Below are 24,300 nucleotides of genomic sequence, written 5' to 3' on the forward strand. Positions count from 1 at the left end.
TATCTGGAAATGACCTAATTTCACCATCATATTTGAACGAGAGTTTTGCAGGATATATTATTCTTGGCTGGCAATTGTTTTCTTTCAAGATTTTATATGTGTCATCCCATTGCCTTGTTGGCTGCATGGTTTCTGCCGAATAATCTGAGCTTAGTCTTATTGTTTCTCCTCTGTATGTGACTTCTTGTTTTTCACGTGCTGCTCTCTGGATTCTTCATTTGTCTTTGGTTTTGGTGAGTGTGAATATGATACGCCTTGGTGATTTTCTTTTGGGGTCTATCCTATATGGGGTTCGTTGAGCTTCTTGGATGGCCAGCTTTTCATCTTTCATGGTACTGGGGAAGTTTTCTGTCAGCAGTTCCTCAGTGATCCTCTCTGTGTTTTCTGTTTTTTCCCCCGTTCTGGAATTCCAATTGCTCGAAAATTGTTGCTTTTGATTGTGTCCCACATAACTCTCAGGGTCTCTTCATTTTTCTTTGTTCTTTTTTCTGAGTTTTCCTGAAACAGAGTTATATCCAAGTGTTTGTCTTCAATTCCACTGATCCTGTCTTCCACCATTTGAAATCTGCTTCTCAGCCCTTCTCTGACACCGTCCATTTCTGAAATCTTGTTGTTTATCTTTTGGATTGCTAATTGTTGTCTTTGTATAATTTCTAGTTGTGAATTTATTTTGGCTTTTTATTCCTGCATTATTTTCCTGAATTCTTCCAATTTTTTGTCTGTATTTTCCATGAATTTCTCTATTTTTTCCTCATGTTTGTCAGGTTTTTGCCTCAGTTCTTGGAGAATTCTGAGTATTAGAGATTTGAATTCCCTATCGGGTAGTTCTGGTGCATCTTCTTCCGCAGGAGAGTCATCTGGTGTTTTATTTTGGATGCCTACTAGAACCATCCTGTCCTGTTTTCGTAAATGTTTTGATATTGTCTCCTGTCTTCGGGGTGTTCAGTAGTTATTTTTCTCATTTATTGATTGTAGATTTGTTTGTTTCATCCCTTTGTTTTAAAAAATTTTGACTATGTCTGAGCAGGCGGACTGCGTGTTCTTTGTTGTTTGCTCGTCTGTCGGCACAATACTTTTCGCCTCCTTCTCCAACTGGCAGGGTCAGTCACTCAGATATGGTACGGCAGGGCGGGTCTAGCTGAAGAGGAGTTACTGGGACGGGTTGTTTGTGGCACTGACTACACCCACCAGAGCGGGTCGGTAATCAGTGCAGGGCAGGTTCCATTAGGTCGTGCCTGTGCTGCTTGGTGGTGTGATGTCAAGCGCACGGTGCAGGTAGGCAGGATGCAGCGGTGAGATTGATATGTGTGGAGCTAAGATGGATATGGGAGAGAGGAGAGAGGAACAGGAGCCAGAAACATACAAAGAAACAAAAAAGAATGCTAGGGGAGCTTGCCGTTGGAATGGAGAGATGAGAGACGGTTGTTTTGTCTCCCGCTGGACGGTCCGTGAGGCTGCTTTCTCGTACCCCCTGCTTGCTGGTCTCCGATAGGAGTCCTTGATGGAGGATCTCCACTGCATTAGCTGGTAGGGGACCTCTGCATGAATCTCTCCTTGCTCTCCATTCTCTGTCAGTTTTCTCACTCCATTTGGTGCTTGACTGACTTCTTTATCTCTTCATTTGGTGTTTTAGGGTTTCAGGATTGTTGTTTTGTCTGTTCGGCTTAGTTTTTTGGATCTTTGCTGTGGGGGGACAGCGTGGTGCTTCTGCCTAGAGCGCCATTTTGCTGGAACTCGAAAGCTGTTGAGTTTTGTTTAGTTTGTATCCAGCTAGTATAATGAAGTGAGTTCTAATGGTTTTTTAGTTGATTTTCTTGATAGGATGTATTTCATATAATAGGTAATTAGCAATGTCTTTATGTTTCATATTTCCTGTTCCAGTATTAATTCCAGGGTGCAGGCTTCCATACCAGAAATATTAGACATTTGTGGGGTATACCCTGTGATTTGAAAGTACTGCCTTCCTAACCAGATGAAACTCACTCCCACATAATCTTTAAGCTTGCCGTGATAGATACTCCCTTCATTTGGCTACTGGCCATGATAATAACTGATAACAAGGCTAGAGCAGTAGACTCTTTGTAGCATATTGAACTCCACCCTGTTTGTATCAATAGGAGGCCTAAACAGATGTTAGATATCTTTTTTCTTTGATGACTAATACTTAGGGATTTTAGAGTAATTTTAAACAAGATGAGCAAGAAAATCATTAAGTTCATTGAGTAATAGAAATCTATTATTTGAGAGATATTTAACTTTTCTTTTTTCTAAAGGCAGGATGTATATTATCAGAATTCAGGAAACTGAAACATCCAGCTCCCCAAACTCAAATCCTCCAGAGTAGAGGAGAGTCTGTAGAATTCTGGACTATTATAGGTTTTGTGCCAAAGAAACTTAGTCCTTTATTCCCATACTTTAAGATTCTCTAAGAACAGCTGATTTCATGACTTTCTTCTTCCGCAAAATAGTCAACCCATGTGAAAGTCTTTATCCAGATGTAAAGTAGTGCTTTTTCTGCTCCGCAGTTCCCCTTTACTGTCTCTGTAGAGGAGATAGTGATTCTGGGCAGCCCTCTCAAAGACAGCTTTCACTTGACTTTCTGAATCCAATCGTTCTAAACTCCATTGTACTATATCTTCATTTCTTTTGATACCAAGAACAATACTATCCAGGGCAGCATGGAATGATGTTCCTGAATCTCCTCACATGGACACCCCATGTCAGATTCCTCTCAACAAGTCATTGTCTCTGTGGATATCTGCTTAGGTTAAGGAGTAGAGTGAGCATCTTTGGGCCTTAGGCCCTTAATCCCTTCACTCTCCATATAAATCATTCTTAATTCTCTCCATATAAATCATTCTTAAGCCAAGGACTTGTAAATGCCACCAAAAGACTTTAGCAAATAATGGAGCCCTCACCATTATGTCAGGGAGCCCTGGCAACACAGGGGTTAAGTGCTAACTGAAAGGTCGGTGGTTCGAACCCACCAGCTGCTCTGTGGGAGAAAGAGGTGGCAGTCTGCTTCCATAAAGATTACAGCCTTGGAAACCCTATGGGGCAGTTCTCCTCTGTCCTATAGGGTCACTAGGAGTCCAAATCGACTCGATGGCAGTGGGTTTTTACATTATATCAACAGAGAGCCATCCAGTAGGGAGACTCCCTGTCTGTTCTCCTTTCTAGCCAGATGGTATCAAGATTTAACTTTGGGTCTAACAAAAGTATGGAAAAATTGTGAGCTGCTTAGTGCAGAACTATGAACAGATTTACAGTGTTCTTGAGGACTGTGGTTGACAGAGACTCTTTGAAGGTGAGGAGAACTAGCATGCTAGTTTGTGCTGTTTGTGATTAAAACAATTTGCTAATATTTTGGGTTCCACTGAATTTCGCATTCATTTTTCAATATTGACATTTTTGTTGTCTTCATGTAGATCGTGTGTGTTTCTTGTTAAATTTGATACTTGCTGTTAAATCGTTTTCTCCCAGTTGTGCGTGGTATGTTTTTGTTCTGTAATATTTTCTGTTATTGCATTTTGTAATATTTTCTAGCTATTATTTATATAAAGGAAAGTTACTGACTTTGGAGTATTGTTATAACCATAAAAATCACTAAACTGTCTTACTATTTCCAATGGTTTTCTTGTTGATTCTTTTCAGTTTTCCAAGTATAAAGTTATGTCATCTGCAAATAATGAAAAAAATTGCCTCCTTTTTAATATTTATGCCCATTTTCTTGTTTGAATGCCTTGACTAGCCTTTCCAGAACAATGTTATGTAACAATGAATATCCTTTTTTTCTTTCTGATTTTAATAGAAATGCCTATAGTGTTTTTTTTGCCATTAACTATCAGGTTCTTTTTTTTCCCCCTGAAGTGTGCAGACCAAACAGAACATGTTGTGAGCTGAATCCAGCCAAGTTACCGTCTGTGGTTTGAAGATTTATTTTTTAACCTCTGACCAGGAGACCCTAAGTGACATGAAAAGCGATCTCTACAGGCTTTGTGGAAGATAACCACTTCTCTGTTTAACGCTTACTATGAAGCCCTGGTGCGCGGTAGTTTAGAGCTCGGCTGCTAACCGAAAGGTCGGCAGTTTGAATCCACCACCTGCTCCTTGGAAACCCTATGGGACAGTTGTACTCTGTCCTATAGAGTCACTATGAGTCGGAATTGACTCAAAGGCAATGAGTATGGTACGGGTATGAATCAAGAAGTAGCATGTAGATCCGATTACCAATTTTACAGAGGAGAAAAATCTCTTGGTTCCCCACTGTGCTTTCATGCCCAGTTTCTCTGTTTAGGAGTCTGGTGAATCCTAACTGTAAATATTTTCCATATTTTCTGGAGCTCCATAGCTCCAGAAACTGGCTCTAGCTAAGTCTGGCCGTAAGAATCATTCTCTCAGTATCTTCAGTTCACCTTCAAATGGGTGGATTTTTTGGAACTGTCATGGCAAGGCTGCTTCCATTTTAATTTGCTGTTGTTCCTGAGGCTAGTGGGGTGTGATCATTTCTGGAGGGTAGCGGATGGTTGGTTGTCAGCTCCCCTAGTCAGTTCTGCAGACATTATTTATACTCTGCTATCTCCGTATTCTTCCTGTCTGTTCAGAAGCTTTTGATAAAGCCTTCATTTGGGATCAATTCAGAGGGTTTTGCACAGCATGCTGGGCGATGTCAAGCATGATATGCATGTTCAGAATCTGAACACGAGTCACCTGGCCCCGGGAAAACACTGTGGAGAATCGGTTAATGAACATCACAGTAGGGAAGTACGTGGTTATGGTTAAGATCCTTAGGGACATCATCTTGACAATTGTTCCTATATACTTGGAGTATCAGTTTCAGCATAGTAATGGCAGTGACTGTCACTGGTAAGGTGCCAGTAAGATCAGCTAACGTGGGATTCTGGAACCATTAGGAGAGTGCTATAACTTGCTGCACTCTCTCAAAGCAGTGGAAGTAGATTAGAGTTAGAAATCAGATGAGGTCTACAGAATGTTGTGTAATTTTTAATTTAATATAGGATTAGTAATAAGGAGGACTGGAAATATTCAAGATTGTCTTCTGCTATCTTGGTCATTCTGATCAGGCATAAAACTTTGGAAACTTTGGCATGTGATTATTGGTGTTGAATGCCTTTTAATAGGCAAAAATCAAGCCATTTGTGTGTTAAATGCAACAGTGGTCTTTTTCTCTTAAGTGAATATACCCAAACCAATAAACCCACTGCTGTCAAGTCAGTTCCGACTCCTAGTGCCCCCGTAGGGTTTCCAAGGCTGTAAATCTTTACAGAAGCCACGTCGAAAGAGCCACTGGTGGTTTTGAACCACTGACCTTTCGGTTAGTGGTAGAATGCTTTAACCACTGCACCACCACTAAGTCTCTGTTAATTGAATATATCTCTTTTAAATTCTTACTTAGAGCATATTTTTAAAAATTTTAAATTCAAGTAATAGGATAAGTAATTGGGCATTGTAAGGAACCTTTATTTACTTCTGGTGAAGTCTGTACCCTATTTGCGACCCATAGAGATATCAGCTTATGGTGTCCTCTCTCAAATAGGTCCTGATTTCACTTTTAATTGGCAGATCCTTTTCATTATGTTTGTAGCACATTTCCTAATTGATTATTGAGTTTTTCTTTATTGTTATTATTCATCTTTTGTAGGTTTAGAAAATGAAGTAGAATCCAGTGTCTTAAATTTACCATGTTATACTGGAATGCCTGGAGCCCTGGTAGCCCAGTGGTTAAGCGCTCAGCTGCTAACTGCAAGGTCCACAGTTCAAACCCACCAGCCGCTCCATGGGAGAAAGAGGTGGCAGTCTGCTTCTGTAAAGATTACAGCCTTGAAAACCCTGTGGGACAGTTGTACTCTGTGCTCTAGGGTCACTGTGAGCCGAATTGACAGCAGCGGGTTTTTGTTTTGCACTGGAATGCTGTTATTCTCCATTTTTTAGAAGCTTGTCAGACTGTGTCTGATTTTGACTGTCAGGTAACAGCTTTTTTTCTCCGTTTTCTAATGAAGTACCTTGCATATTTATATATTGTAGTTGTAGTGATACTAGCTAACATTTATTGATTGCTTACTATGTGTCAAGCCCTGTACTAGGCACTTTACATGTGTTATCTCATTTACTCCTCATACAGCCCTTCTAGTTAGTTATGGTTTAGTGGTTGAAAATGTACAGACTCTGGAATCCGGCTGCCACCATTTAAATTCTTGCTCCATGGCTTACCTGTTCTGAGTCCTAGGGTATATTATCTGACCACTCTGGAAAATAGGAATAATAGTACCTACTTCATAGGATTACTGTCAGGATTAAAGGAATGAAGAGATATAGAACGCTTAAAACAGTGCTTAGGCTAGCTAGGGTAAATTGCTCAAGAAATCTTAGATTATAACCTAATTTTGTCATTACTACTATTCTTATTTTTAGGTCAGAAAAATGAGATTTAGAGGCTAAGGACTATAGCTAGTAAGTGGATTTGAACCTAGATATTCTACCTCTAGAGCACAGCTCTAATAGAGAGAATTCCATGACCACAGACTGCTCCCACGTTGTTTGTGTCTCATTTCCATCAAGACACTGTCTCCTAGACACTGGGGTATTTCACACACAGTTGCAGCTCAACTCTTAGAAATCACTCTGTGCCAGGCGTCTGCTTTAGTTGCTAGAGATCAAGCAGTGAATGGGAAGAGACAAGGCTCCTGCTTTCATGGAACTTGCATTCTTATGAGGGAACTTACATAATAAAGAGGCTAATAAGATCCTTACAGTTTGTGGCATTTATTATCTAAAAACAAAACAAAACAGGATGTAATATTGAGTGATGGGGGAAGAGAGGATGGTTCTTTAAATGGAATGTGTGTTAGTCTGGTTCCTCTGAGAAGCAGATGTCAAGATGGAATTAAATGTGCTAGGATTTTATTAGAGGAAATGCCTGTGAGAGAAAATGGGGAGGGAGCTGGAGAAGACTGAGAGCCGTCAGATGGCATTGCCAGTCTAACCCCCACGAAAGAGAAAGGAAAGGAAGGCCTTTCAGCCAAATATCAGACAGGCCTATAAAACAGAACACCCGTGAGGAACATGCTCCTTAGAATAATCAATTATATGAGACCAAATGGGCAACACCTGCCCAAAAGCAAAGATGAGAAGGCAGGAAGGGGCAGGAAAACCAGATGAATGGATACGGGGGAACCCGGGATGGGAAAGGGGACTGTGCTGACACATTGTGGGGATTGCAGTCAATGTCCCAAAACAACTTGTGTATGAATTATTGAATGGGAAGCTAGTTTGCTCTGTAAACTTTCACCTAAAGCACAATAAAATATTCGGAAAAAAAAAAAAAGAGTCCTAGAGCCCTGGTGGCATAGTGGTTAAGAGCTATGGCAAGCTATGACTGCTAACCAAAAGGTCTGCAGTTCGAATCCACCAGCTGCTTCTTGGAAGCCCTATGGGGCGTTCTGCTGTGTCCTACAGGATCACTATTAGTCGGAATCAACTCGATGGCACTGGGTTTGGTTTTGGGTTTAGAGCCAAATCAGCTATTGAAGGAGTCCTGTGTCTCCAAGGGACAGGCCTATTTTAGTATCCTTACCACGTTCAGACATGGCTGGGAGCAGAGAGTGGTAAGTGACTTTGGGCAAACACAGTGATGGATTTCAGAGCCCAGCATCAGGGGCCCTTGGTCAGTTAAGTTGCTGGTAGTTAGGAGTCTGCAAGACAAGTTATTATGGCTGCCACAGAGCCTTCAGGGAAAACCTTTCCAAGAAAGTGACATTTAAGCCAAGACCTGAATGGTGAGCAGAAGCTAGGTAACCTTTCATGGATCTTTGGGAAAAGCATTCCAGGCACAGGGAAGAGAAAGAAGGCCAGTGAATAAGGAGGTGAGGCAGGAAGAGGGACAGACAGGGGCATGCGATCATTAAGGGTCTGTGAGCTGTGGTAAAGCGTTTGCATTTTTATTTTGTGCACATTTGGAAACTACTGGGGGATTTTGAACAGGTTGTGATATGATTTACATTCTTAGGGTCTACCCTGATTACTCTATAGAAATGGATTGTTGGAAGAAAGAAAACCAATGAGGAGTCGGTTGCCAGTAGTAGTATAGGCAAAAGATGATGAGAGTTTGAACTAGGATGGTAGCCGTAGATAGTTCCTCTGTAAAGGTTAACAAAGTCATGGTGGTTCTATCTCTTCATTATCTCTGGATTTTATGCTTTCCCTATTCCAGTTGCGAGTCCCATACTGTCTGTCTCTGTATTTCTTCACCTTATATAGCAGCAGCCTCTAAACTGGGTTTTCTGCCTCCAGTTTTGACTCCCTTCAGTCCATTCTTCACACTACTGTGTGATCAGCTGTGGTCATGTTGGTTTCCTGTTTAAGATCTTCAAGGTGTGCCCATTGTCCTCAGAATAACATGAGAATAACATTTTAGAATGGCCTGCCTTTCCCCTCATCTGTCCCCACCTGCAATGCACCCTTACTCCTTTCGTGCCTCTTGTTCTTCCTGATCCAGGTAGGTATCCAGGTAGGTATCCTTGCAGTGTCTTTCCTCTGGCACACAGCAATCTGTATTTGTCTCTTCTCAATCTGTTGCTTCTTTGAGAGTAGGTACTGTGGGATTCTTCCGTGTTTTGCTTTTAAAGTGTTTGTATGCTGATCAGTGTGAGAAATCTTGTTGTCCCTGGTACTTAACATAATAACCCCCTGAAACAGTTGATCTAACAAATGCAATTCCTTACCTTCTGTGATTTTTTTTGTAAGTTTCTTACTACCCCTTTGCGTTATCCCATTTTCTTCTCTGCCCTGATGACATAATATGTGTACTTAACCTCTTTTAGAACCGTTAGAGAGACAAACTTTTTTTTCCCAATTGTGCTGTTATTCTCACTTAAGATGAAAGCTTACAGAACAAAATAGTTTCTCATTTAACAGTTACTACAAATGTTGCCCTATGACAATGGTTAACAATCTCACAACACATCAACACTATCCTTACTCAACCTTGGGTTCCCTATCACCAGCTTCCTTGTCCCCTTCTGCCTTCTGGCCCTTGTCACTGGACTGCTGTACCTCGTTAGTCTCATTTGGTTTTACGGGGCTGTCCACTACCAGGCTGAACGGTGAACCTCGGAGGTAACTTCACTGAGGTAAAAGGATGTCTGGGGGCCATACTCTCGGGGTTTCTCCAGTCTCCTTTAGACCAGTAAATCTGGTCTTTTTTTCTGTGAGTTAGAATTATGCTCTACATCCTTCTCCAGCTCTGTCCAGAACCCTCTGTTGTGATCCTGGTCAGAGCAGTCAGTGGTGGTAGCCGGGCACCATCTAGCTGTACTGGACTCAGTCTGGTGGAGGCTTTGGTAGCTGTGGACAGTTAGTCCTTTGGACTAATCTTTTCCTTGTATCCTGTTCTCTTCATTCTCCCTTGCTCCCGAAGGGATGAGACCAGTGGAGTATCTCAGATGGCCGCTCACAGGCTTTTAAGACCCCAGACACTACTCACCAAGGTAGAATGTAGAGCATTGTTTTTATAAGCTGTGTCATGCCAATTGAGCTAGATGTTCCCCGAGACCATGGTCCCCACAGCCCTCCGCCCAGCAGTTCAGTCCCTCAGGGAGTTTGGATGTGTCTATGGGGCTTCCATGACCTTTCCTTGTACAAGTTGTGCTAGTTTTCCCTGTATTGTGTACTGGAGAGACAAACTTTTTGTTGAAATATTCGGACCTGTGGTTGATTGCAAACACTTTCAGGGAATCATCAGAGTGGGGGAAAAAGAAAACTCTATGTAGACAACAAGACTTAAAATGTGCCCCCTCCTCTTATGCTCACCCAAGCTTATTCTATAATATAACTACCAAATGCTAACTTAATTTTTGTTAAGTTTTGGAAATTAGCAATTTTTAGCTATCATGTTTTCTTAATGCAAGGTTTACCAATAGTGGTGATGCCTACATCAATATCAGGAGTAACTGGAATGCATCATCATGACATAGCAACAAAATAACTGAACTGAACCACAGAGGGAAGAGTAATGTGGTTTCACTACTGAAAGAATGTATAATAGCAAACTAATCATAATGTGGCAAAAGAGATAGCTGTATCCTAGTACATACTAGCTTCATTTATAACTTAGGTCAGCCGGTAATTTTTCTAAAAATAAAAGACTAGATTATGATTTTATTTTATCAAGAGCAGATAGCCGAGAACATTCTTTTTTGATCCTTTGTGTCATTTTTGCTGCTTTTTTAGTTTAAAAAATGTAGTTCTGGTATTTATTTTGATGAATTGCCAAGTGTCTCCCTTTGTTCTTCTTTTTGTGAACTCCCTCTTTTTCTCATTTCAAAATAGAGTATGAGTTTGTACTCCCTTTGTGGGAACATGCCAGTTAATTTGGGGTGTTAAGTTTGCATTTACCAACCGCATGACACAGTCACTTGGCTAAGAGTGATTGGTGTACAAACACACACACACACCACCTCACTTCATCCCACCATCATCCCTCCCCTCCTCCTGCTCACTCTCTGCTTCATTGGACTTTACTGACCAAAACCAGAGCAGATCTAACCATAAAGAGTTCATTGTTTTGGCTTGGAGGCATAAACTGATGACAGAGAAATTGGGTTTGGTAAATTATGTTATGAATCACTCCCTTGTTAATTTGTTTATGGATCCATGTTTTCAGAATTTATCTGTCCTTTTGGCAAGTTCTCATTGCCTCTCAGGATCTCCATTATCAAGCCTGAGAGGGTGACTCAGTAATTAAGGATGAGAGTTCTAAAACAGAGTTTTTCTTCAGCAAGTAGACTGTTTCCTCAGAGATCTAACTCAGCACAACTTACGGGAAACATGGGCTTCTGGAAGAATCTCCCATCTTTCCTAATGACATGATTCTTCTGATACTGATGGGTCCATAGTTATCTGATACCCAGAAATCTTGGTGGTACTTTCCCTCTTGCCCTTTTTTTTGCAAAGCATTATTGAGCTATAATTTACATACCGTACAATTCACCCATTTAAAGTATACAATTTGATGGTTTTTAGCATATTTCCCGAGTTGTGCAACCATTACGAAGACAATTTTAAAACATTTTCTCCTCACCAGAAAGAAACCTCATACTCTTTATCCATCACTTCCCAGTTCCCCGAGCATCCCTAGTCTAGGCAAACAGTGATGTAATAGAAGATAGGTGTTTTGATAGCCTTCTATGGGAGTGGACTTCAGTTTCTAAATTACTGTCATTTTTTTCTGATAATAAAATTATATACTAAAATACAGTAGGAGACCTGTGACATTGTATATTCTTGTGTGTCACTGTTAATAATATATATAGAAAAAACTTGCTACTAAATATGTATCCTTTTTTCTCTCTTTTTAGGAAGTGGTTTAAAAATATATGTTAAAGGCAAAACACATCCATGGTGTTAGAGGTTAGTGTGGTGATCACAGTCCTTTTCCTTGGTGGGATGTTAGTGACTGGAGAGGATTTCTGGGGTTCTGGTTACGGTTTTTCTCTTTTTTTTAAATCTGGGTGCTTGTTGCATTGGTATGTTCCCTTTGTGAGAATTCATCAAGCTGTGTGCTTAGAATATGTGTGTATGTAATGCTTCAGTACAAATTTATGTTAAAGACGTTGATTGACATTGCTTAGATGTTCGTATTCTGCACTAGTAAAGCTCTCAATTTGTCACATTAACTACCTTTCTAGTGACTGTATTCCATTTTGAGTCATGATATTTTCTACCTTTACCTTGTCACCATTCTCGCTATACAGATGCTTTAGTTCCAAGTCTCCTTGTTCAGCAGCTCATGATTTCAGGGATTCAGTGATTTAAATACACTTAGATTAGTGTCAGAAGGTTGATTCTGTGTTAGCTGTGCTGCTCATTCAACTGAGTGATCTTCGCCACTTCACAGCGTTGGCTTATTCTTCCGTGTCTACAGCTGAGTTACAGTAGTTGTGTCTGCTGTCTGTCAGGAGAATTCAGAGTCTCAGAACTAAGTGAACTCTAGTACGAAGGAAGGAACGTTGGGCAAGAGAAGCGATATTTATACTAGTTCATTTTTTATAGTAATCAGTCCAACATAGTAACCATCTAGATGTACGGAAAATATTTAATAATTATCACTTTAAAATGTGATACTGGAAAAAAAAAACATATTGTTGACTAATCAGTCTTTTGGCTTCTAATCCTTGTATCTATTTTTATTGTAACAGGTTTTGAAGAAATTGTTTGACTTTGTACCAGTGTGTTGCTGTAGGTAACAAGATGCACAGTAAGATCAGATTGTGGTTGATAGAAGTTTTCACATAGGCTTCTAGTTTGCGATTCTTATTATGTTTCTAAGAAATTTGGTACATGAGTAGAGGTATCAGAGAAAAATGTTTATAAAAACAGCAAGATGACTCATTACAGCCATTTTCTACGTTGATGAGGAAAAGGCAATTCTGCCTTATTACAAGGGATGTTCTCAGTGCGACCTGGGAACTCTTCAATTAAATAGTATAGTAAAACACACTAATTTTTTTTTAAATATCTAATTGTGTCTTCTAGGCCTTCCTTGAAGTTTCCCATGTCTCAATGGACTCCTGTATATAGCGAGCTTTCTACCTTAAAAGTGGATATGAAGAGTGAGATTCCTTCTGATGCGCCAAAGACACCGGAGAGTCTGAAAGGGATCCTCTTGCATCCAGAGCCCATCGGGGCAGCCAAACGTTTTCCTGCAGAAGTTGAGATGATTAATAGTAAAGTGGGGAATGAATTCACTCACTTGTGTGATGATTCTCAAAAACAAGAGAAGGACATGAATGGTAACCACCCTGAGCCAGAGAAAAGCGTTGTTGTAAGGAAAAAACGCAAAGGCCAGCAGGCTGGCCCTTCGTACGTGCAGAATTGTGTTAAAGACAACCAGGGAATATTAGGATTGCGACAGCACCTGCAAACACCAAGTGAGGAAGAGAATGATTCCTCCTTTAGTGATTGTCTCTCCTCCCCTTCGTCTAGTCTGCATTTTGGAGATTCTGATACTGTGACTTCGGATGAGGACAGGGAAGTCTCAGGAAGACATTCCCAGGCAGTTTTGAGTGCTAAAAGTAGAACTCACAGTGCACGGTCCCAAAAGTGGCCTCGGACTGAGACAGAATCTGTATCAGGATTGTTAATGAAAAGACCCTGTTTTCATAGCAGTTCATTAAGGAGACTTCCGTGCAGAAAGAGATTTGTGAAAACTAGTTCCTCACAGAGGACACAGAAACAGAGAGAGAGGATCTTAATGCAGAGGAAGAAGCGAGAGGTGCTGGCCCGGAGGAAGTATGCCCTGCTCCCCACTTCTAGTAGTTCCAGTGAGAATGACCTCAGTAGTGAGGCTTCTTCCAGCTCCTCCACTGAAGGAGAGGAAGATCTGTTTGTTTCTACCAGTGAGAACCACCAAAACAATCCCGCTGTTCCCTCAGGTAAAACAAACCCGTTTCTTAAATTGAGTGAAACATGGAAGCTGTTGCGTTGTATCTGTGCTTATTTTCTTCTGTGATTTAGTGATTTGTAGTATTTAGAAGGAATATCAGACTCTATTAACTTTTATTTTTAAGCCATATAAGTAAATTACCAACTGAAGTATTAAACCATGGTTTCGATTCTAAGATAAAAACTTAGAGACAAAAATAATCTTAGATTTTTTTTTTTTTCTGAGAAGAGTCATTTGTGTGTCTTTGTGTATATTGGATTATATTTTATGTGAGTTGTTGATTTGTGGTGCACAGTTTTTTTCCTGTTGTGCTTCTTCTATGAATACTTTTTCAGATAGCAGCTATATAACAGATTTCTTTCACATTCAGCCACAGTAAGAATAATTCCATTTACTAAAAAGACTGCTTAGTGTAATTTTTCCTTTAAGTACTATATTCTTGTTGGTATTTGAGAGGTAAGTTTTATTCTAACATTAGGTCACATGAACTTAGTCCTGACAGTGCTCAGTAGAGCATACGATTCATCAGTTAAAATTGAAATGATAGGGGAAGACTCTCATTTATTCATTCATTCTTTCTCGTTCACATACATACAAGCATACACACACAGTAAATGCTGTATTTAACTAGAATAAGGTTATGCACAGACAGTCCCTAAAATAGAAAATATCCCATATCTACAAAGCATCCTAAGTTAATGCATCATTTTTACAGTTGCAATTTAAAGGAAGTTGATGAAGTGAGCATTGAGGATCTAAGTCTGCACTGAGGGAAAAGGTTAATTTCTTTTGAAAGTGTAAGGGAATGGGGAATACTAGTACCAGTTGCTGTTGAGTCAGTTCTGACTCATGGCGACCCCACGTGTGTTAGAAGGGAACTGTGCTCCGTAAGGTTTCAGTGGCTGGCTTTTTGAAAGTAGATCACCAGGCCTTTCTACCAAAGTACCTCTGGGTGGACTCCAGCCTCCACCTTTTCAGTTAGTAGCCGAGCACCTTAATGTCTGCACCACCTGGGGACTCTGGAATGGGGAATAGGCAGAGGTTTTTAGGGTAAATTCCAGATTTATCAGATTTATCAGTGCAGTTATTAAAGCAGGAAAAAAACAATGGGTTGTATACTTAGAAACTAATAAATAACAATCTAAATGTGACCTTCCAAATCAAATTACTATTAATAAATTTACATTTTACTTAAATTATTTTATTTCCAATCCTATTATACTTTTTACCATTCCAAAACATTTTTTGATGTTGTCTTACTTATCAGCCTTTATCCTTAATGCTTCTGGATTTTGGATCGTAGTTGGGGAAATTTTACCAGTCCAACACTGTGGAGGAGTTAACCTGTTTTCCCCTAACCCTTGTGTTGTTTAAATTATTTTTCTTATGTTTAGAACTGGGATCCATTTGGTATTTATTTTGTTCTACATTATGAAAAATTGATCTGATTTTATTTTTTTATGGCTATCCAGTTGTCCCAACAAAACCAGTTATTAAGCCAATCTTGTTTTTTTCATGTTGACTTTAGATGCCACATTCTCATCTATTAAATTTCCACGTGCATTTGGGTCTGTTTCTGGAGTGTTTATTCTTTCCCATTGGGCCATCTGTCCATGCACTGGAAGCACACTCTTAATTATCTAGTCTCAGGTTCTCCTGGCATTCTTGCTTGTTTGTTCTTCTGAATGAACTTTATAATCGACTTGTTGGTCTTAGGGTAGTGGTAGTGGGGAGACACATGATGGTGTTTTTGTTGGAATTGCATTTGTAGATCAACCTAGGCAGAACTGACGTCTTTATGATTTTGAGTCTTCATATTCCAGAACATGGAATGTCTTTTCATTTGTTGAGGTTTAGTTTCGTGTCTTTCAGGGAGTGTTTTATAGACTTTTTTTAAACAGTTTCATTTAGATGTAGTGTAAAATGCTATAAAGTTCATTAGTGTACAATTAAATGATTTTTAGTAAATTTAGAGTTGTGTAACCATCACCACAGTCCTGAAAGATCTGTCAATCCTAGAAGATCCCTCCTGCCTGTTTGCAGTTACTCCCTCTTCCCACCTTCAGTCCCAGGCAAACCCTAATCTGCTTGCTATTTGTTACAGATTTACCTTTTCTGAACATTTCATATAAATGGAATCATATAATATGTGGTTATTTGCATGTGGCTTCTTTCATTTAGCATGTTTTTGAGGCTCATCCATGTTGTAGCAGTTAGTTGTTAGTTCCTTTTTATTACTTAGTGCTTTTTAGTTTTCCATTGTGTGGGTATGCCACCTTTTGTTTATCTGTTCACCAGTTAATAGACATTTGAATTGTTTCCGGTATTTGGCTATTATGAATAATGCTGCCAATGAACATTCATGTACAAATATCTACGTGGATATATGTTTTAATTTCTGTTGGATAGATACCCAACATAAGAGTCCCAAAGTAGTCAGAATTACTGTAATTTTAACAGCTTTAATTGTGACCACAAAAGATTGGAGTTAGCAGCAAAAGCAATTGCTAGCAGGAAGGTGCTTTTTCTTTTTTTTAAGCATAGAGGATTTATTCAAGCAGAGGAAGGTGCTTTTGATAGCAGCTAGCACTAATGTGTTGAGGGATTATGACAGTGGGATGTAGTTAATATTAAGAATATGAGTTTTGGCATTGGAATTAGGTCTGAATCCCAAGTCTTGTTTACCGTTTGCCTGACAAGTCATTTACACTCTCTAAATTCGAGTTTCTTGATGTGTAAAATACGACTAGAAATGCAAGATACTGCACGTGGCACCAAGTATATACTCACAGATTGGAAGTGTCCCTACTATCAGCAACATCCCAGACCTGAGGCACAGAGAGATCAAGAGAATCAGTGATTACAGTGACTGACATTGCTTAGAGCTGCTGCCAAGAAAGTCTGTCAGCTCTTAGCAAGGAATCTAGTTGTATTTTGAGGAGTTTGTGAAGAACTCTCTCAGAGTGACCCTTTTTTTTTTCTTTTTTCTTTTTTTTAACCTTTGTTACATTACACACATTCTTTCCAGGCTGTGGACAGAGATGCATCTGTTACATATTATTTTTCTCATGATGCTTTAAAATGTACAAACAACTAAGTAACTTTAAAGGAAATAGTTAAAAGAAAATCACCTACAGTCCCACCACTCAAATGTATTAGCAGTAGTCAAGTTCCTTATCCTTTAATATTTCTACATGTAAAAGAAAACATGAAGATAAAATTGGCACAATAAAAAGTCACCTAGTCTTCTGATTTTTTTTTAAGTGTACCAAGGTTAACTTCATAATTTTAGGAGTGTTTCCTTTTTTTTCTCCTTAATTTTGTTTTAAATAATTGTCTTACTAGAGAAAACACCAGATTGTAGATGCTGAAATCTTGCCTTTTGTGATTGTTTTAAGGACTGTTTATAAAAGTCCTTTTTAGAAAAATAATGATGCTTAAGCAATGGAATAAGAGTGCCTAAGTGAGCTATGTATATAACCTTGAGTTACACAGTCTCTGTGTTCATAAAAAAGTAATATAGATGGAAAAATTTGGAAACGGATAATGGTGATGGTTGCACAACATGATGAACATGGTGTTACCGAGTTGTACGTGTGAAGGATGTTGGCATGGCGAGTGTTCTGTTACAGATGTATTTACCGCAATTAAAAAAATTACAGCACATCTATAAAAAAAAGTTCTATAAATTGAGTTTTAATGCATTAGCAAAGCTAGCTTTATAACATTTATCATTGGGGCTCCAAAATGTTACACTGGCATTTAGCTTTGCCTAGCTGTGTAAAAGGTGTTTGATAATATGAAGTTTTTTTTTTTTTGTAGGCTTTTAAAGAAATTTCATACGCACACACAGAAAGAAATCGCTAATTAAATAAACTTGATATGTAGGTGAACTTTTCCTCCATGGAGAATGGTAACGTCCAGTTGTTGGGTTAAACTAAAGGAAGATTCTTAAAAACCAGTGGCTTTTTATTTACATATATAATGCTTTTAGCTTTATATGTACTTCTAGAACCATTAGCTAATTCTAGATGTAATAATTTAAATTAATTGACAACAAATAACATGTCTGCAAAATGAATCATTGGCAGGGTTAATATCTCAAGGTTCCCTTGCTGCTTCTACCTTGCTGCGTTATGTACATTGTGTGAAACAGGAGTTGTAAAAGCAATTTGGAAATTGAATCTAGAATGTTATTTTAAATAGCCACTCGAGCACTATTTCCCTGTTTTCTCTGCCTGTAAGGTATAGTTGTACTGTTAAAAATGCATTCTACTTCAGTCTGTCTATGTGTGTGATCTTTAAGATTTAGGAACTACTTCAACAATTTGCACATCCCATAATTTTTAATAAATCTTAATTTTCTTCTGTTTAATATAACAATTTGCAAATATTCTAAATTATAAATACAACATTATGAAGTGTTCAAAAACATAACTTCGTTTCTCCAAGTCAGGTTGTCTTGTATTGTCTCCATTATTTAGTAGTGCCTGCTTTGTTCTGCTCTTCAGAGTGTCAGAGAGTATCTTGTGGGTTTGTATGACAGCAAGTATAGATCGGTGATCACAGGGATGGAGGGATGATGAAGATTGACTGAAACAGGGCATTTGGGTTCCTTTAGGAGTGCTGGAAATATTCTAAAACTGGATTTGTTGATAGTAACACTATAAATTTAATAAAAATCAGTGGATTATACAGGTAAAATTGGTGATTTTTAAAGTGTACCTCAGAAAAGCTGTTAGAAGAAAATTACCGCAACGTAAGAATTTATTTACATCAAAGGAGCTAAATAGATGACTTCAAAATGGAGAAAAGAAATAATTTTTTAGTAAATGATCTGGTGGTAGCTAGTTAGCTGGGGGAGTGGGACAGGATTGTGTTTATAATCTTACGTCATTAACCAAAATTAGTTCTAGGTGAAGTGAGCTAATTAAAAAGGCACTTTGGACTAAATATAATTTAATCTGTATCCGTTCTCCAAATTCCACAACCAACGCCCATGGAAGCAGCAGTCAGGAAATCAAACAACGGTATTGCATTGGGCAGATCTGCTGCAAAAGACCTCTTTAAAGTGTTGAAAGATGTCACTTTGAGGACTAAAGTGTGCCTGGCCCAAGCCATGATGTTTTTAATTGCCTCATATGCGTGCAAAAGCTGGACAATGAGTAAGGAAGACCAGAGAAGAATTGATGCCTTTGAATTATGGTGTTGGTGAATAACATTGAATATACCATGGACTGCCAGAAGAAGGAACAAGTCTGTCTTGGAAGAAGTACAGCCAGAGCGTTCCTTGGAAGTGAGGATGGCGAGACTTTGTCTCGTGTCCTTTGGACATGTTATCAGGAGGGACCAGTCCCTGGAGAAGGACATCGTGCTTGGTAAGGTAGAGGGTCAGTGAAAAAGAGGAAGATCCTGGACGAGATGAATTGACCTAGTGGCTGTAACAATGGGCTTAAACAGCAACAATTGTGAAGATGGTGCAGGACGGGGCAGTGTTTCGTTCTGTTGTACAGAGGGTTGCTATGAGTCGGAATTGACTTGAAGGCACCTAACAACAACAGTCCTCCAGATAAGGAAGGACTTTCTAAACTTTTACTATAATTTTGTCAAGAACAGGCACAAAAAAATGACAGATTTCATAACTTAAAACTAAAAAGCTGCTGTGTGTTTCTTAAAGGAATATCATCTAAATAAAAAGAACCTTGGAAGAAACATATACAGCAAATATAATATTTTTATCTTAGATATTAAAGAATTAATATCTTATCCAAAATACCTTTAGATATTACAACGTTAAGGTCTTTTATAAAACCCGACCCATTGCTGTCGAGTTGATTCCGACTCATAGCGATCCTATAGGGCAGAGTAAAACTAGGGTTTCCAAGGGGTGGCTGGGGATTCAAACTGTGAACCTTTTTTTGGTTAGCAGCCAAGCTCTTAACCACTGTGCCTCCAGGGCTCCAGGTCTTTATATAAGATCACACATATTCTTACGGAAACCACCAAAAGTTTGTAAAGAACAAACAAAACTCATGAACGAGGATGTAAACATGCAAAGAATGCAGATCAAAACACTGAGTACCATTTTCACTATGTGTGTTCAGCCCTTTGCTTTCAAAAAACCTTTTTCATTTTGACAGATAGGACTTTTATAATGAATTTCAGTGTTTCAACTTCAAAATAAAAACCTTTGCCTAGCAATTGGCTGACAGGCGGATGCCCTTTAAGTGTTTTTTTTCCCACCCAGGAAGTATTGATGAAGATGTTGTGGTGATAGAAGCTTCCTCCACTCCTCAGGTTGCTGCCAATGAAGAAATTAATGTTACCTCAACTGACAGTGAAGTGGAGATTGTAACAGTTGGTGAAAGCTATCGGTGAGATTTTAATTCCTAGTTGAATATTTGAAGTTTTAAATATAAATATTTAAACATATTTGTGCTGCAGATATTTGCATTCTCTTACCTTTTTTTTTTGAGACCTAGTTGGAGTAGGCATCTGTGTAGAGTAGTGGTTTTCAGACCAGGCTATATGTGACTCACCTGTGAGCTCATAAAGATGGAGTGTTGCCTGGACCCTGCCCAGAGTAGCTGCACGGGAATCTTGGGTGTCAGTATGTTCTTAAACCACTCTACCTGTCCACTGAGAGTTAAGAATCATTGTTCTAAGTACACAATAAATTTACTTAGTGTTTTACAGAATTGAATTTGTTTTATGATACACAGAATTCATAAACTCCTTTGAAATTCAGATGCAAATAATACATAATTTTGGGGGGTGGTATTATAATTAAAAGTGAAGAAAAATGTTAAGGGTTATTGATATTGAAATAGTTCTTTTTGTTATAATCCACTGTTTAAAGATCTTACTCATTGATTCCAGTGAACTTTGTGCTATTATGTTGGGGCAGCCTAATATGCAACATTTTTTAAATTTTTTTAAATCAGTAATTTCACCTAAGCCCTGTACTGATACATGGATGAAAAACCTTCATTTATTTCTGTTTTCATAAATACCTGGGAAGTGCATTGCCCTTTGGCAGAACCCCTTAGATACCCTCCCCCGCAGAACAAAAGCAAACCAAAACCAAAACCAGTTCCTAACACTGTGTTCATTTGTCTTTCGAGGCATTACAGGGACTGGTGAAGAGCTGCTGTTACATTTTGGTAGACCAAATTGATGAATCATCATTTGTATGTTGGAATGAATTTAGAAATGTTCATTGCATTTGAATATGTTGTTCTTGATTAAAAAATAAAGACACATTTCTGAAGCACATTGCAGATGTCCTTAGAACATGCTTCTCTCCTTGCTGTTTGTCTACCGAGTGCTCTTTTACTGACGTGGAAGAGAGCACACGAATGCTCTGGAGGTCAGGGGCCTAGATTCACATTGGCCCTCTGGGTTCAGGAAATTTCTTTATCATCTCATGTTTTATCTTAAAAAGTCTTTCAGTTTTACCATCTCCTCTATAATATATCCTTGTTTATTTTTTAATTTTTAATGATTTTCCCCAAAATCTTGGAGTAAAATTGATACTTTCAAGATACGTGCCACAGTTACCTTGTGCCTGTGCGTAGTGTCTGGCACAACACTGACTCCGTTTTTATGAGCTAAAAGGACCACTGAAGTTAAGAACCTGCTTTTCCTTGTGAGACTGGAGAGCTTTTTGGTGTGGAGATGTGTGATGTTAAGCAGATGCATTTACCCTAGTGAGGTAAAAGACCCACACTACTCATGGCCTATAGTTGTTATTTCTCTTATTGTTACCTGGACTATTAATTTTATCACTGTTTGGCCAGTGTTGGCCTTTTGTCTTTAAGAGAGGGTACATGTGTGTTTCGGATGCATTTGTGTTGAGATTTGACAGTTGCCGTTAAGGCACAGGGCCACTAACACCTCTGTGGGGCTGCTCCTCCTCCATCGAGTTGTTTGCTGCTGCTCCATCCAGCAGAATATTTGGAGTTAGGACATACTGTGAAGCTTTCTGAAAGCACTGCAAAGTAGGCCTGGAACTTTCTTCAGCTATTAACAGCTTGCCAGAGATAATAGACTTCTCAGTCTCATCACAGACTCTTGGTGCCTCCAGGATTTTAAGTGCTGATCTTCTCTCCTCATTCAGAGCCATTTTATCCTGAAACATTTGTTTGCCATCATACTTCAGGCTATACAGCTCTTGCTGGTATGCACTGTTATTTTTTTGCAGTCTCTCAGGAATTAACCTTTATACTCCTGTTTCTTGCAAATTTCTTTTTAGAATTTGAAGTCCTTTCTAAACTCTTACACTCTATTATTGCTGAGGCCAGTTTGAACTTTGAATGTGCACTGTTCAAAGTTCACACCCCTGGTGACCTAGCATGTCAGTGGGGCTGGCTCACCCTCCACACGTCTAACAAAAATAAGCTCATAAGCAGTTTTACGTTCATTTGGACAGGACAGAAAAAAACGAAAACAAACTTTGTCAGCCCTTGTGTTTTATTGGCCCCAGCCTTCTAAAACAGATTTATTTTTTCTCCTAGAGCTTTTCTGTGTACATATTCTAGTTACTATCCCTGTATACCCTCAGTCCAGATCACCACAGTGAACTCCTAAAAAATTTTTTTTTTAGATTAAACATCTGTAAGTACTTTAAACAAACCAGTTGCTGTTGAGTTGACTCCGACTCATAGTGACCCCACATGTGTCAGAGTAGAACTGTGTTCCATAGGGTTTTCAGTGGCTGATTTTTCAGAAGTAGATCACCAGGCCTCCTTTTGATGCATGTCTAGGTAGACTCGAACTTCCAACCTTTTGGTTAGCAGCCGAGCACATTCACTGTTTGTACCCTTCAGGGACTCTTATAAGTAATTTAGAATAGTAGAATGCCACACGCATGGTTAAAAGATGATAAAAATGTTAGGTGTTGAGGATTTGTGGTTACAGGCTTTAAAAGCATAGAGCGATTCAACTAAGAGGTGTTTCTTGAAAGTACTAAACTAGTAATCTAACCACACTATCTTTACCCCTCCTAACCCCAGGAAATCTCTCTTGTGCTTTCTTATTTCTTTGTATCTCTTTTAGGACAGTACCAGAAACTTAGCTTGGTTTAAGACGCCCAAAAACATGCTTTGCAACTCCAGCCTGGGCTATACATGCAGGATCGTGTGGACTTTATTAAATGCACTGGCTGTTGGTATTTTTACTACTTTACGCATGGTGAATAGTTTTAGGTATTAATGTAAAATGTAACTAATTGATTGTAACCAGGTGGATATTTGAAATGACCATTGAAGAGAATGCTGTTCTTGAGACAGAATTGTCTGTTGGTCTAACATAGTATTTCTTGTATTTTTAGGTCTGTTGGTGGTGATTCATTCATTCAACAAACGTTTATCGAATGCCAGGCATTGTTTTAGTTGTAGTTTTTAATTCTGTTACCACTATTTCTTTGGAGGAGTCTTGCATGAAGAACGTATTTTGTAAGAAAGGCTTATGATTTTTTGGGTGACTAAAATTTTGTTCTTTTAATATTGATGTCATTTCAGGTCTCGTTCAACCCTTGGACACTCCAGATCTCACTGGAGCCAAGGTTCCAGTTCTCATGCCAGTCGGCCCCAGGAGCCGCGGAGCCGCAGCAGGATTTCCACTGTCATACAGCCCTTGAGGCAGAGCGCAGCGGAAGTTGTGGACCTAACTGTTGATGAAGATGGTAGGGTGGTGCAGTAACAGTGCAGACTTACGAAAGGAGTTTGTGAAAATAAACTATCTTAATATCCTAGAAACTCTACTGCTAAATTTATAGGGACATTGTCAAGTTTCCTAGTCTTAATTTTGAGTTGATATGAGTAACCTTACTGTATAAATCGTGACTAAAATTCTTTCTGGTTATCTTGAGGTATTGTGTTAGTTACATTTTAGAAGAAAATTATCAAGCATAATTTCTCTAAAGGAAGATGATAAACCATCTATAGGAGTTCGTTAGCTTTGGGAGTTGGCTATCAGTTGGTGAAAGAGGGTACATCAGGTATGTGGAAAGAATTGATAGGCGGAAAGAGATAGAGGCCTTGTGCAGTCAGCTCTTATATGGGCTGTTTGGAGTTTGGGTCATCATAATTTTCTGAGAACAGTAGTTTGGAATTAAGGCGTTTATAAAGAGATATTTTATTCTTAGTGCCTGCATTTCATTCAGTAATGTCCCAGTTTTTACTTTGAAGCACTGTAAATTATCTGTAAGACAGTGGTTAATGTAATAGGGTTAATTAACTTAGAGTTAATTAAATAGGCTTCTGTCTTACTAAAAATACATACAAACTTAAGTGTATCAGTTAGACCAGTGGTTTTCAAGCAGAGGTAGTTTTGTCCCCAGGGGTCGTTTGACAACGTTTAGAAACCTTTTTGGTTCTCACAGTTGAGATGAGGGTACTACTGACATCTGATGGGCAGAAGCCAGGGATTCTGCTAAGCATCCTACAATGCATAGAATTATTCCAACAAAGAATTATTCAGCCCCAAATGTCAGTAGTGCCAAGGTTGAGCAACTTTGAGTTGAACCATTTACAAATAAGCAGAGATTCGTTCCCCCCTTTTTTATGTATAAGCAATTATATTTGTTAAGCACCAAAAGTCCAGTGTCCCATACAGATCAGCAGGCACTGTCATTCCTCAGGAATCAGCCTCCCACACTGTGTTGTATAGAATAGTCCGTCCTGTGTCCTGTATAGATCAGCAGGCACTGTTGTCCCTCAAACATCGGCCTCCCACACTGCGTTGTATAGAGTAGTCCATCCGGTGTCCCATATAGATCAGCAGGCACTGTCGTCCCTCAGACGTCGGCCTCCCACACTGCGTTGTATAGAATAGTC

The 24,300-nt window shown here is 39.0% G+C and overlaps 1 protein-coding gene across 2 annotated transcripts in view; it reads left to right on the plus strand.

Annotated features, from left to right (window-relative positions):
• RNF111 (ring finger protein 111) overlaps positions 1-24,300 on the plus strand; it is a 100,032-nt gene that overhangs the window by 40,481 nt on the left and 35,251 nt on the right. Inside the window, exons 2-5 of one of the 2 annotated variants that reach the window (XM_004374782.2) lie at positions 11,376-11,427; positions 12,216-13,451; positions 19,710-19,836; positions 22,984-23,147. In XM_004374782.2, coding sequence (XP_004374839.1) covers positions 12,572-13,451; positions 19,710-19,836; positions 22,984-23,147 — 1,171 coding nt within the window. In that variant the 5' untranslated portion in view covers positions 11,376-11,427; positions 12,216-12,571. Of the gene's footprint in view, positions 1-11,375; positions 11,428-12,215; positions 13,452-19,709; positions 19,837-22,983; positions 23,148-24,300 lie in introns of those variants that run through there. The other variant, XM_023729688.1, reaches the window with a different exon arrangement.

Source organism: Trichechus manatus, unplaced genomic scaffold (genome assembly GCF_000243295.1).
Source record: "Trichechus manatus latirostris isolate Lorelei unplaced genomic scaffold, TriManLat1.0 scaffold00030, whole genome shotgun sequence".
Lineage (NCBI taxonomy): Eukaryota > Metazoa > Chordata > Mammalia > Sirenia > Trichechidae > Trichechus > Trichechus manatus.